Genomic DNA, 14,933 nt, shown 5'->3' with positions numbered 1-14,933 from the left:
ATTGTGTTTTAAAACACTTGCCTCTTTTTGGGTTTGCATGGTAGATCCGTGTGGCCAGTGTGAAGATGATCCGGGTGACCCAGGTGGAGAGCGAGGAAAAGCTGAAGGAGCTAGAACAGTTCAACATCTGGAGCATCCTCTCCTCCTTACTGAAGGAGAAGCTGAATGACACAATCATCAACGTGGACATATACAGCAACGAGACCTGTCTGAAGGTCTATCCAGCAGAGCAGAATACCGCATACAGCATCACTTGCTCTCGAGGTATGTCCTGTTGTGGCCGCCCGCAAACATTCTGAGTGTTCTGCTATGTCTTTCTCGTTATCGTGAGAGGCTCGGATATGCAACTGTGGGAAGAGGGACAAAAAAATATCTCGAGACACCTTGCTTGTGAAATCTGGAAGGAGGAAGTGCATTTGTAAGTTACTAGGTGCTACAGAAAGTAGTCATTATGGCACATGAGAGAACGGCACAGAATTTCTTATGCCATAGGACTTCAAAAAAAAAGACTAGATGGTGCCTCTCTCATGCACTGCCAGGGTTCCTCTAATACTGGCCTGAGGGTAGAAGAAACTGGGAGCATCTTTATTGTTCTGGCTTCAGACTTTATTACTAAAAAAGAAAAAAAAATGGAATTGCTACTGCTTTAAACCTTAAATGGAGGGAAAAGATTTTTCAGATTATAAGATGGTTCCCCCTCCCCCCTCAACTATTCCTTCCCCCTCTTTCCCAAGTGATGTTATTCCCCATTACAGAGAGTAGGTGGAAATTTTCATGTCTCTGGTCAGGATAATTGCAACTCCCACACTGTGCCCTGGAAGTCAGCGGGTAGGAGTTGAAAGAAAGGGAGGGCCCAGAGTTCATCCTGTTCCGTGGGCCGACCAAGTATGTAATACAGCTAAGAACTGAACAGGGCAGGCTTCAGTGCCTGCCTTGTGAAAAGATGAGGATTGGTATTTATACTTGAAATCCTGATGTTTCTTGAGTCATGGTGTGTATCAGACATTCGCTTGTAGATCTATCAAGAAACTAAATGGCACATGGCACCTTTCTGCTGCTGGTTTTATGATTCTGAAGATGCACAGGTTTGTCAGGCAGTGTTGGATGCTTGGAGAAGTAGAGTTCTGCTCTTTCATGTCAGTGGAATAAGACTTAATAGAGCGAAAAAGTATACTGAGATTGTCAGCCCATTCAGGGCCTGATAATCTTAGCATTTCTGGAGAGAGAGCACTGCACATTCCATCAGTCAGTCTGAAGGCTTTATTTGGGATGTGCATTTGTTTCAGAGTTACGCGTATAACTCGTGGATTTTGTAGTACACGCATAACGGATAGCATACTTGTACTGGTAATAGCTCGAGTTATGCATACACTATCTGCCTTTTATGCATGTACTATAAAGTATACGAGCTACGCGCGTAACTCCGAAACAAATGCACATCCCTATTTATTGCCTTGCACCAGAATCCAATCTTGGTAACCAGATTTCACGTGTAAGGTAGTGAGGTCGCATTTTCGCAGTAAAAGTAGAATTTTCTGCATCCATTGGTAATACATTAACATGCTTGCTGCAGACTTTATTTTCTAGGAGTGGTCAGCTGCATTATTAGATATAAATAATTCCTCTGATCACTTGGTTTTGCAGTCCTGCTTGAAAATGCTTGTGGGGAAACTGCATCGTTAAGGGGACTCATTTATCATGAATATGTATTGAAGCACACCCAAGAGCAATGTACAATCAGCCTGCCTTTATTTTTTTTTTTATTTAAACTAACTTCAGAATGAATATTTGTCTTTCAGGGTTTGATCCCAAACTCTTCTTAATTTTCATGGCTGGAGTGTTGCTGTTCTTTTTTGCAGAAACACTTAGCAGGTGGGTTCTGGTTGCTGCATATTCTGCTATATATTTTACATTGCATTTAGTCCTACTGTGGCTTTAAGTAAGTGATGTTTTTATAACTACAGGAATTACTATTTGTAATTGAATGATCTTCATCAAGTAGGGTGAACTGTGGGAGCTCTCTGGGGGATCAGAGATTTATTTATTTAAGGATTTTTATATACCGCGGCTCGTTAACAAACATCACCTCTGTTTACAAAGAACATTAAATTAGCAACAAGCTTTACAATCCAAAATTAATTATAGAATGAAACCTAGTTAATATTAAAACTATAACTAATAAATTAAATTAAAATTACAATAAACTAAACAAGAATTCAGTAGTGGTGTAAAGGACTGGAAGATCAAGTGTATCAGTACAGAATTAGCAGTTCAAATATTACAGATTGAGAATATAGAGTACAAGAATGTAATTTCTTGAAATTCAGAATTGCAAGTATATATGTCACCAAAAGGTGTGCTTAGTTTTATTGAAATAGTAACTGATTGTAAGGAAAAGATATTAAATAAATGTCGTATTAAAATATAAGAGACTGAAAGGATAGAGATGTGCTCTGTTGCAGGGTGCACTATCAGAGCAACTTTGATGGGGGATGGTCAAGGATGACTTAGTCTGCTACTGCCCCTAAGCACTCATCCTGCTGGCCCCCCCCCTCCCCCAAGCTCCAGCCAACCTCCAAGATATGCATGATTCTCTGGACCTTTGCACCAGCAGAAATCTTCAAAGCACAGTGAGTGCAGGACTAACCTGTGCTCACAGGCCCTGTCCCTACTGAGAAACCTAGAAGGGGCAGTCCCTTTGACAGCAGGCTTAATCCCCACATTCACTGTACTTTGAGGAAGTCTGCTGGAGCTGTGGCAGCAGAGGAGCACCTTCTAAGGTTCAGGGCAGGATTGCAAGGAAGGAGGGTGTGGGGGGGCAAGAAATGTTAGGGCCCCCCCAGCATAGGCCTAGGGATGGAGGTGTGCCCTCATGCAAGGTGACACGGTGACAGCAGCTCTGGGGGACAAATACTGGGTAATTATAAGACTATTGGATAGCATGAATGACAACTTTGAAAGGGACAGGACCTCCTGGACAGGTGAGCAGTGCTTGGCACATGTATGTGGCTATACAAAGTCTACATTCCCTTCCAAAATGTTCACCTTTTGTTGCCATATACAGGCTGGATACAGTATCTGTATAGGAAAAACAGGCGCTCATGTCGGAGCGCCCGCTTTCATAAAGCACCCATCCATGCATGATACAATAGGCAAATGAGCTGCTGTGTTAAAAAGGAGGCGTATAGGGAAATTGTGTCCCCCCTAGCGCCTCTTCGGCAACTGGTGCCCTGGAAAAGTGACTGTGCATGGGTTAGGAAAATGGACATTCAATTTTATAAACATCAGTTATCCTAACCCACGCACAGCCATGGATTAGAAAAATGAATGCTCATAAATTGAGCATCCATTTGCCTAACCTGACTGCCATCAAGACTCCCCCCCCCCCCCCCCCCATATTGCTGCTTTCTGCAACTCCTCTGATTTAATATCGCCACAATATTAAGTCTGAGGAACCACAGAAAAGCAGTCTTCTCTGTTTTATAGTTAAGTTTTGAGGAGCCCAAAAAGTTTAACGCCAGCTCCAGGTCTGGTGAAAATTTTTGAGGGTTAAAATGTGCGCGTTGGGTGCACGGTTATTTTTTTACAACAGGGGTAATAGCTAATAGCCTTATCAACATGGCATTTACATGTGATGAGTGCTATTTGCTATGCCCTGGTTTGGGCACATGTTTGGGACGCGCTTATCCTCTTATTGCATCAGGGGTTATGGACGCGCGTCCACCTGTGCGTTAGCTTGAGCGCACGGTATTGCATCGGCCTGAAAGTCAAATTCATTAAACCAGTCTTTGTTCCATGTATCTATGTCTACCACACAACTGCCAAATGAAAAACATATTCCAGAATTCCTCAGAAAATAAAGGAGAAATAAAAATGTGGAATAGCTTAATTAGATGTCAAAGCTCTGGTGTAGCTAATTACCTTCAAAAGCACACACCAGGAGAAAGTGATGTCACCTGGGGAAATGACTTGATCCAGCTAACTTTAGCCATCAGAGCACTCCGATACCATTACGACCCCCGAATATTCTGCGAAAGAGCGGTGAGAAGGTCTCAGGATGTTGAAGAAAAAACAGCTGGATTTGAAACTCTTCTCCTTAACTAATAAGGAGGTGATGTGAGCGGCTGGTATCGAGACAGTGGAGGAAGGCTGCGTGGAAGCTGTTGCAGGCCATGTTCTAGACTCTGACATTGTCGATCGATTGGGAACGAAAGCTGTGTCCCAACTAGAGCCAACTTTAAAAAATGGTTTGCGGAGGTAAGACAAGATATGGCCAGGATTAAGGAAGAACTTGGTGCAATGGTGTCCAAGCTGAGAGGCAATATTGCTGATCTTAGGCAGAGACTGGAGGCATCAGAGGCCCGATTAGAAGAACTGGCTGTGGATATGGCCGGATGCCATGAGGAATTGGCAGGCTTCACAAAACTGGTGGAAGAGTTGGAGGAGAAATTAGAAGACTTGGAAAACAGGTCTAGAAGGGCGCATCTTCGTTTTCAAGGGGAATGCAGCAAGCAGCTGAATGTGGGGACTGTTTCCAAATTTAGTATCATTTGCACCACGATTCTAGAAACAGAGACGGCGTTGGACAGTGCCTTCAACAAAGTTGGAGAGAGCACATAGGGCACTTGGTGCAACATGGGAATCTTCCAAGAGATATTGTAACCTGCTTTCACAATTTCACAGTTAAAGAAAAGATGGCTCAGCTGACCAGAAAAATGGGTCCCATCAATTGGAGCGACCAGAAGATTGAGGTTTGTCAGGACATTTCACCTATTACCATCAGGAAATTCCAAGAATTTAAAAGCATATTAACTGTGTTGAAAAGAGAGCACATAAAATATTGCTGGTTTTTTCCTTTTGGATTGTCCTTCACCATTCAAGGCAAAACAGCTAGAGTGAAGACTGTGACAACAACTGTGCTTTTTCTGTGGGCAGCGGGAGTGACTGTCTCCCTGGATGAGGCTCAGAACGCAGCCTAAACTCTGCAGAGGAGAAGGGCAGAACCAAAGTGGCAAAGAGTGCCAGGCGCTGGCAGGAGATTGTGCAGTCAACTGAGGAGCCCCTCGTCACTGGGAACGATGAGTGGCTGATTATAGAGAAAGGGACTTTGGATCTGTTTGCTGTTTGATTTGTGTTGTGAGCATAATTGATCGCTTCTAAGGGGTTTGAGGGATCCCTGCTGCAAGGCTGATATGCTCTTGTTGGGAGTATAAAGAATCTTGAGTTTAGAGGCAATCCTGGATTCCACTGTTTCATATAAACAATGTCCGTGTGGGATTGTGAGATTATTTATTAATGGCAGGTGGGGAGGGTATGGATTCTGGTTGCTTTTCTCTGGAGACCATTCCTCATTGGGGGGGGGGGTATACACCCTCGTAGATGGAGTACAGATGTGGAGGGTGGTGGACAAGCAGAGGATGGGCTTGGGGAGGATTTTGGAGAGAGAATTTAGGGTGGGAGGGAAGGTATGGTTTTTATGGTGTGCATGTCTAGGTGCACAGGAAGATGGGATATATATACTATTTTGGGTATATGAATTAGCTTAAAGGGAGGGGAAGAGAGTATGTCCATATAATGGTACAATTAAAAATGTTGTTGAATGTTAAAAGTTTGAATTATTTCAAGAGTAACCTATTGATAAGAGACTGAGACTATGAAGGCTAATGCTATTTTTGTCAGACCACTTGAGGGCAAGACACGAGCGCTTTGTGCAGATGGGAGCTTATTCTACACACTATTTTACGCCTGCTACGGAAAACAACACATACACTGGTGTGGGGATTCTATTTTCTAAGCAGCTAAATGTGAAAGTAATAAGATACAGAGGGGAGGCTTTATTTTAAAAGTGACTATTCAAGGCAAGTTTTTCACTCTGGTGAATGTTTATGCCCCCAGTGTGTCTCAGGGGAGCTTTCTATCTTTATTGAATACACTTGCTGGTTGGGCTGAAGGTCACCTAGGGGGAGAATTTAATTTGACTAGATATCCCTTTCTAGACAATTTTGTTGGACAGTTGTCTCCAAGACACAGAGCTAAGTTGAAGGCTCTGATTAAAGATTGGAGTGTTATTAGATGTATGGAGACTGCGGAATCCGGAGAAAGATTATTCTTTCTACTCTAAGCCTCATATGTCCTACTCCAGGATAAATCTTTTTTCTTACTGGACAGGCTTTTGATAAGACGCATTCTAGGAGCAGGGATTGGGAACATAACTTGGTCTGGCCGTACCTCAGTGTGGATGGGGGCTACAGCTAGGGAAGGACCTGGGTGGTGGTAAAGTACTGGAGATTGAATGAGGACTTACTGATGAATCATTTAACGAGGTCAAAATGAAGGATATTAAAGAATACTTAGATTTCAACAAGAATGGTGTGGTAACTCTGGCTATAGTGTGGGAGTGCTTAAAGTCAGTGGTAAGGGGTAAATTTATCTCTAGGAAGGAAAATGATAGACTGCAACTAAAGGTGATGCAAAAAATAGCAAAATTGGAATTAAGGCATAAAAGGGAGAAAGAGGGTTCCATTATGGCATTGCCAGAATTAGCGAAGCAGGAATTAAAAAACATTTAGAGGTATCTGAGATAGTCATGCAAATGGAAAGAATCAAATAAAAATATTTTGAATTTGGTAACAAGGCAGGGCAGCTTTTGGCCAGAAATCTGAAGGGACAGGTTATGAAAAACCAAGTTTTGAAGATAAAAACTAAGGAGGGGAGTTCAATTTTTGATGATAAATTGATCTCACATTTTGCCCAATTCTATGCTGACCTTTATGCAGCAGATAATAAAATTGGGGAAGCTGATATTGACACCTTTCTAAGACATACTGCTTCCATGCTTAAAGGAAATCGGGGGATTACTGAATAGAAAGATTGAGGCAGAAGAGCTGTCTCTGATTTCAGAATAAAAATCTGGTAAAGCACCAGGTTTAGATGGGCTATCGTCAAAATTTTATAAGATCTTTTTTAGCCAGTTGTCATTGGGCCATTAGTTGAGATGTTCAGTTTCCTACTGGAAAATGGGGAACTGGCATTGGGAGCTAATATTGCTTGAATTACAGTCTTAGCGAAAGGGGGTTGGGACCCCACACTTTGTGGCTCATATAGGCCCATCTCCTTAATAAATCTAGATCTCAAAATTATGGCAAAGGTATTAGCCTTGTGCCTCGGTACTGTGGCTCATTTCCTAATTCATGGAGATCAGTCTGGCTTTGTCCTGGGCAGATTGACTGCAGGTAATGTAAGGAGGGTTATAAATTTAATGTGGTGGGTAAAGCTTCAAGTTATCCCACCGGTGTTTGTGATTTGATGCTGAAAAAGCATTTGATAGGGTACATTGACCCTTTTTTTATTTAAAGTGTTAAAGAAAATGGGATTGGGGGAATATTTTGTTAATTGGATCCAAGCACTGTATAACCAACCAAAGGCTGATCTGTTTTCAGTACAGAGGGAAACTAGGCAAGGTTGTCCACTCTTGCCTCTATTTGCACTCTTTGGAGCCCCTGGTTGTAAAAATTAGGTCAAATCAGATTATATAAGAGGTATTCTTAGAGGGGAATTGTTATAAGAGGACCTTGTTCGCTGACGACTTGTTGTTCATGTCGACAGACCCAGAAATGTCATTGAGAACAGTGTTAGATGAACTGCGAGTATACTGGGCTGTATTGGGATTTAGGGTAAATGAAGATAAATCGGAGGTCTTGAATATTAATATGCATAGGGTGGGAGTCAATAGATTACAACATCAGTTGCCTTTTTGTTGGGCCAAAGAGTAAAGTACCTTGGGGTGTGACTGAGTTTGAATGTTGATCATCTGTTTGATATAAACATTTAGCTTCAGAGAGATTCTGAGATTTAGCGAGATGGGAGAGATTGCGTTTCTTGGTTAGGGAGGATTCATACTAATAAAATGAATGTTCTGCCAATATTTTATGTTTTCCAGGTCCTTCCTATACAAGTTTCTGATGCGATCATAAATTGGGAAGAGATGGCCACCTAGGGTGTCAAGAACTGTCCTTTTTCAACCAAAAGGTTGTGGGGGGGGGGGGGGGGGGGTTAGGTGTTCCGAGGTCAGGTTGGGTTGTTATGCGGCTGCACAGTTGCAGGCAGTGTTTGAAAAATAAAGAAACTATGGCTAGATATAGACAGACATAGTGGTGGTACCCTATGGAGGCTGGGAGTCCAAGGGAGTTTTGGGAAATTGTCCCCATGTACTAAAGTAACTTCAGCGATATGGCCCAAAATAGAAAGGTACTGGTTGGGGATAAGCGATACTGGAACAAGACTTTCTTTCATTTTCACACAGTTTTCACTGGGCAACCTTCCACAGATGTCTAATAGATGACGCAAACTGGGTTTAGTTAGATTAGGACAAATTTGGAATGGGAGACGGATGTTTTCGTTTGAAAAGCTGAATGAGAGATTTGTACTTCGGAATAGTGATAGATTTACCTATATGCAAGTGGTATCCTTTTCCGATCCAGAGCAGTAATTAATTAGGGATTTGCAGCAGAATAAAACACTATTTGAAGCATACTATGACAGGGCTGATGGGATTATCAAAGCAATTTAAAAAATGTATACCTTATGTGTGTTGGAGTTTAAACCTAGACATATTACTGTGTGGAAGAGTGACTTAGGAGAAATTTTAGACAAGGATGCTTGGGACTTATGATTTCAGTTGACGAGGAGGAGCTCTGTTTCCTCAGCCATTAGAACATGGGAACATAAGAAATTGCCATGCTTGGTCAGACCAAGGGTCCATCAAGCCCAGCATCCTGTTTCCAACAAGAGGCCAAACCAGACCACAAGAACCTGGCAATTATCCAAACACCAAGAAGATCCCATGCTACTGATGTAATTAATAGCAGTGGCAATTCCCTAAGTAAACTTGATTAATAGCAGTTAATGGACTTTTACTCCAAGTACTTATCCAAACCTTTTTTGAACCCAGCTACACTAACTGCACTAACCACATCCTCTGGCAACAAATTCCAGAGCTTAATTGTGCGTTGAGTGAAATAATTTTCTCCAATTAGTCTTAAATGTGCTACTTGCTAACTTGCAATGTAGAACTTATTTTGCCGCGCTGCTGTGCCTCTGATTCAAAAGGTCTGTTTGACTGCCACCAACGTGGCCGCAGTTTCGCAATGAAAACGCTGCTTTAGGGTGGACTCTGAAATTTAAAGCATAAGTCAATGTAATTGCTTACTGACAACAATTTCAATCAGGATTTTCATGCGGAATACTCAGTGTTAACGGGTTCCTCCTTCTTTAGATGTCGGGCTGAAACTAAAGCTGTGTTTGACATGGCTGTGCTTATTTTAAACCACTGATTGGCTTGAAAATGCACCAATCATAACATTTGAATTGAATACGTGCTAATGTCACATTTAAAGGTCTACATACCGTCTACTTCCCCAACATCACATTCAGCGTGATGACATCAGGTTTAAAGATCTTTAATAATGCACCTCCGTGCATATTCTTTTCACATCAACGCTTGATTTTAATAAAGCATGATGGATTACCATTTGAATTGTATCTTAACGATGTTATCTGTGATGAAACGTTTTTGGTAGATCCAAGGTATTCTGTTCTTAATTCATTAAACTGTTCCATTCAGTTTTTGAATTAAGATCATTTGGTTCTTCCGACTGCAATTTAAAAATCCACTCTTGTTCCCTCCTATACAAATTTCTTTCCCGGTTACCTTCTCCATCTGGACTATGCCTCTAGGATTCTAGAGAATGGGTACAAGATTCTTTATAGATGGTACATGACTCCAACTCAGATGCACAAAATGTATCCGTCCACGTCAAATCTTTGCTGGCGTGGTTGTGGAGAGAGGAGTGATTTCTTCCATATTTGGTGGGAATGGCCCTAAAGTGGTCCCTTACTGTGATACTATCAATGCCTTGATTGGTGAAATCATAGGTTTTGAGGTGAAGAAAGATCCCAAATTGTTCATGAACACGAAGTGGGGGATTTGGGGGAGGCTATGAGGCGATTGATTGATAAGTATTATTGTTGCAGCTAGATATTAATTAGCTGCCTGGTGGCACAAAAAGGAAGTCCCCTTAAAAGAGTGTGTTGGACTGGCTGAAGTATTCTCGTTGGGGAAACTTATGGACATATTGCATGATCCATTACCAAAATTCGATTAAAATATGGCCACCATATCTGATGTGGAAAGAAAAAAGGAAGGTTGAGTGTAGTAGTGTCTGAATTCACTAGGGAATTTAAGGGGCACATCAAGTTAATTGTTTCACATGAGGAGCAAATTTGGGCGTGGGGAAGGGGAACATAAAAGGGAGTGGGGAAAAGTCTGGTGGGTACTTTCATTCCAATGATTCTAAAATATTCACCTATGATGGATCGGATACCTGTGATTGATATTTCTGTATTTGTAGTTTTTCCTTTATCATTTGACAATCTGTATTTTGCTATGACTGTAACATGATACTTTTGTATTATACTGTTGGGAGTGATTATCATTGAATGCTTAATGAACATTAATAAACATTACATATAAAAAGCACACCAAGCGAACTGGCCCTACCTATGCTAAATATAATTTAACTTATTCAAAATATTTATGTACCACAGATCTACGTGGATCATAATTTAAAACAACCATAAAAATAATACAAAACTTCAATAAGACATGAGCTTCTACAAGAACATCAAATGTATGTAAAAAATAAGCATCGCTTCCAGAGAGCCAGGTACTAGAGGGCAACGCCATAGAATGCCACCCACCACCATATCAACCAGAGCCCCAGTGACCAGAGCCCCATTGCCGTGACCTGTACCTACCTTCCCTCGGCTGCCCCCCGATACGGCACGAATCAGCAGCATTATGGCCGCACTACGCTGCATGACTTGCGTGGCAACCTAGCTCTTCCCCTCCCTGTACGTCAACATGCCTCCTGATGACCCCTGCGTTAGCGCGGGAAATGCAGTCTATTTTAACCCGGCGGTCCAGCACAAGCCTTGCCTCGGCTACAGGCTTGCTTGTGGTGGTGCTGCTCTTCTGCTGATCCAGTCTTTTGTTGTGACCCAGATTGCTCTTGGATTCTCCTTGTCTGCTGCCCTCCACTGGCTTCCGACTTTGGTTTGGGCTCAGGTAAGGCTGTTTTCATTATCATTGGGTCCACAAAACGTAACGGCAGAGGCCATAGACCTGGTAGACTTATCAGCCTTGCAGGCCATTCCAGGACTCGCCACACGAGTTCAACAACAATAGAGTCCTGGATCAAGTGACAGGAGTTTTGGAAAGGCTAGCAGCTCACCTGGATGTCTTGGCTGTAGCGGTTCCTCTGTTACCTCCGTCTTCCTCACCCAGAGCTGTTCTGTGTCTGCCGCTGCCTCCTCGTTTCAATGGAGATCCAAAGCAATGTCGTGGTTTTATAAACCAATGTAAAATGTACTTCTTGCTGCAAGCTCCATTATTCCCCTCTGGTAAAACAAAGGTCACTTTCATCCTTTTCCTCCTAGAAGGTCCAGCCTTGGCATGGGCTTCTCCATTATGGGAGCTTGACGACTCACTACTAAATAACTTGGACCAATTTCTTAAGGACTTTCGTTTGGTGTTTGAACCAGGTCGATCTGCCAATGCAGCCTTAGAGTTGCTCCAGATTCGACAAGGATCCAGTTCTTTGGGAGCGTACGCTGTTCAATTCCGCACTCTAGCCACTGAACTTCATTGGGGAGAGGAGAGCCTTACTGCCATCTTCCATCAAGGGGTCTCAGACTCCATAAAGGACGAATTGGCTGGTCGAGATCCACAAAGCTCCCTTGAAGACCTAATCCACTTAGCCATTCGCCTGGACCTCCGGTTTCAAGAATGCTCTTGGGAAAGGGTCGCCTTTAGTCACCCAGTTCGTTTGGCGCCTTCATTTCAGCGCCCACTCATCTCTTACAAACCACAAGAAATATCTACCTCCTTAAAGGAACCTATGCAGATTGATCGATTCAGAATTTCCTCCGAGGAACTGCAGCGGTGACAGCAGAACTTGTCTACTCTGCTGGAACCGGTCATTATGCCAAACCCTGCCCCCAAAAGCCGGGAAACTCTGACCTAGGATTGGTGGGAGAGGCCTCCCTGGGTCGCATGACTTCCTCTCCTCAAATCTTTTCCCGTGACACTATCCATTCTTAAATTCCATTCACCTGCAGGCGTTTTTGGATACTGGTGCAGCCGGGAACTTCATTGAATAAAGTTTGATCCACTCCTAACAGATTCCTACAGAACCACTTAAAACACCCCTTACCATTTCTTCGGTATCTAGATAACCCCTTGTGCATAGGATTTCGCGCATCACTAGACCTAATACCATGACCACTGGAGTCCTGCATTAAGAAACGATCTGTCTTTGTTTTACCATCTTCTGTAAATCAAATCATTCTAGGCCTGCCATGGTTGAGACTACATCAATCTAGCATAGACTGGGATACCCTGCAAGTGACTAGTTGGAGTTCAGTGTCACAACAACTGTCTGCACTCCCGTAAAACCTCTTCCTTGCAAGCCCTCCTGCACTGAACCCACTCTTTCCGGATTGCCAAGCCAATATGCCAATTTCGCTAATGTCGTCAGTAAGCAACAAGCTGAGACTGACTGCAGCATTGACTTGCAACCCCCTGAGGGAGGGTATATGCACCTTCTCACAACCTGAGACACAGGTATGTTCAAGAAAACCTGGTGTGTGGTTTCATCAGGCCATAGTCTTCTCGGGCGGAGGCCGGGTTCTTTTTTTGTTAAAGAAAGACTGCTCTCTACGTCCATGCATCAATTGTGGTCTGAATGTCATCACTTGAAAAAATCAATATCCTATTCCACTCTTTACCGAGTTGTTTGATCGACTTAAAGGCACACAGATTTTTACTAAGTTAGATCTTCGAGGTGTCTAACATTGTGCGAGTTCGAGAGGGGGATGAGTGGAAAATTGCTTTTAATACTCATGTTGGACATTACGAATATCTAGTAATGCCTTTTGGTTTATGCATTGTGCCAGCAGTTTTTCAGGCCATGGTTAATGAAATATTTTGGGATCTCCTTTACTCACACGTTATTGTCTATTTGGATGACATCGTCATCTTTTCCACGTCCATGGACCAACACCTCTTCCACGTACGATAAGTCCTCCAATGTCTCCAGGAGAATAAGCTATTCGCAAAAAATAGAGAAGTATGTTTCATAAGGAGAAACTCCCCTTTTTGGGCTGCATTATTTCTCGGACTGGTGTACGAATGGATCAAGAGAAGCTTAAGGCAATTCTGGAGTGGCCTTAACCAGTAGGCCATAAAGCTTTTACAACGATTCCTGGGATTCTCAAATTACTATTGACAACTTATCTCTGGCTATTCAACTTTAGTGGCACCTATCACCGCTATGACCAAAAAGGGGGCCGATGTCTACAACTGGGCCCCAGATGCTGTTCAAGCTTTCCAATGCTTAAAGTAAGAATTCATTAAAGATCCCTGCCAGCAACATCCAGACCCAACAAGACCTTTTATTATTGAGGTAGATGCTTTCCTCTAGGGGTCAGAGCAATCCTTTTGCAACGATGGAAGGACAGGAATTTTGTCATCTGCGTCTATTTTTCAAAAATGTTTTCTTTGGCAGAGAAGAATATGCCATTGGTGATCGAGAACGTTTGGCCATTAAGTTAGCGCTTGAGGGGTGACATCTATTGGAGGGGCAAAATATGCTATCTCTATCTATCTATACAGACTATAAAAAATTTAACATATCTCTCGCATGCTCAACACCTGAACCTTCGACAAGCTCGATGGGCCCTATTCTTTAGCAGTTTTAACTTTAAATTGCTCTTTTGACCAGCTGAGAAGAACCAATGAGCTGATGCATTATCAAGAAGTTTCGTCTGACACTCCAGATCCACCTTGCCATATTATAGATCCTGCCCGGATTATGATCACCGCTACATTTACTGTTCCATTTGGTAAGACTGTTGTTCCCAAGCATTTCAGGGAGAGAGTTCTGCGTTGGGCTCACAATTCCCATGTGGCAGGTCATCTGGGACTTCAGTGTACTAGGGAACTCCTTAATCGTCATTACTGGTGGCCGCAATGGAAGGAGGATACCAAGAAATTCATAGACTCCTGCCCTACATGCGCCGTGTAAAAGTGTCTCTGGATGCGACCCTGGGGTTTGCTACAACCTTTGCCCGTACCTGCCAAACCATGGACTTATAGCGTGACTAATTTTATTAGACTTAACCTCTATCTGATGGAAACAATACCTTCTGGGCTGTGGTTGACTGATTTTCAAAAATGTCCCACTTCATTCCTCTTCCTGGGTTACCCACAGCACCAGAATTAGCTTGTCTGTTTCAACACGTCGTCCAAATTCACGGAATCCCCCAACATATCATTTCGGACGGAGGGGTTCAATTCACCGCATGTTATTGGAAAGAAATTTGGAATACAACTTGATTTTACTATTGCTTACCACCCACAGACAAATGGATTGGCAGAACAGACGAATCAGTCGCTTAAAACTTTTCTGCGCTGTTATGTGAACAGACTGGTCCTCGCTACTTCCTTTGGCAGAGATGTCACAACAACCATATCACTCAGGCCACTGGGACGTCCTCCCCGTCCTCTTGATCTTTGGATGTCATCCTCAAATACCACTGCCCCTCGCTACATCTTCATCTTGCCCTGTGGTAGATCTGGCCATCCAAAACTTGAAGAAATTATGGAAAAACACTCAGGCCCTCTTGCAGCAGGTGGCATCCAAGAAAAAGAAACAGGCAGTGTGTAAAAAAAAAAAAAATGAAGACCAGCTCCGCAGATTCATCCAGGAGAGCTGGTTTGGCTAAGTACCCACAATCTCAGACTACGTTTGCCTTCCTTGAAGTTCGCTCCTCACTTCATGGGAGTATTCCCAGTCAAGAAGCAGATTGTGAAA

At 42.8% G+C, this 14,933-nt stretch overlaps 1 protein-coding gene across 5 annotated transcripts in view; it reads left to right on the top strand.

The window, feature by feature from the left end:
- Positions 1–14,933, top strand: part of NEMP1 (nuclear envelope integral membrane protein 1) — a 140,032-nt gene that overhangs the window by 49,883 nt on the left and 75,216 nt on the right. For all 5 annotated transcript variants that reach the window (XM_029594873.1, XM_029594870.1, XM_029594875.1 and 2 more), the window contains exons 3-4: positions 45–264; positions 1,800–1,872. In XM_029594873.1, coding sequence (XP_029450733.1) covers positions 45–264; positions 1,800–1,872 — 293 coding nt within the window. The remainder of the gene's footprint in view (positions 1–44; positions 265–1,799; positions 1,873–14,933) is intronic.

Source organism: Rhinatrema bivittatum, chromosome 3, assembly GCF_901001135.1.
Source record: "Rhinatrema bivittatum chromosome 3, aRhiBiv1.1, whole genome shotgun sequence".
NCBI classification, from domain to species: Eukaryota; Metazoa; Chordata; class Amphibia; order Gymnophiona; family Rhinatrematidae; genus Rhinatrema; species Rhinatrema bivittatum.
The sequence above is the reverse complement of the archived record's forward strand: the minus strand, read 5'-3'. Positions and strand labels throughout refer to the sequence as shown.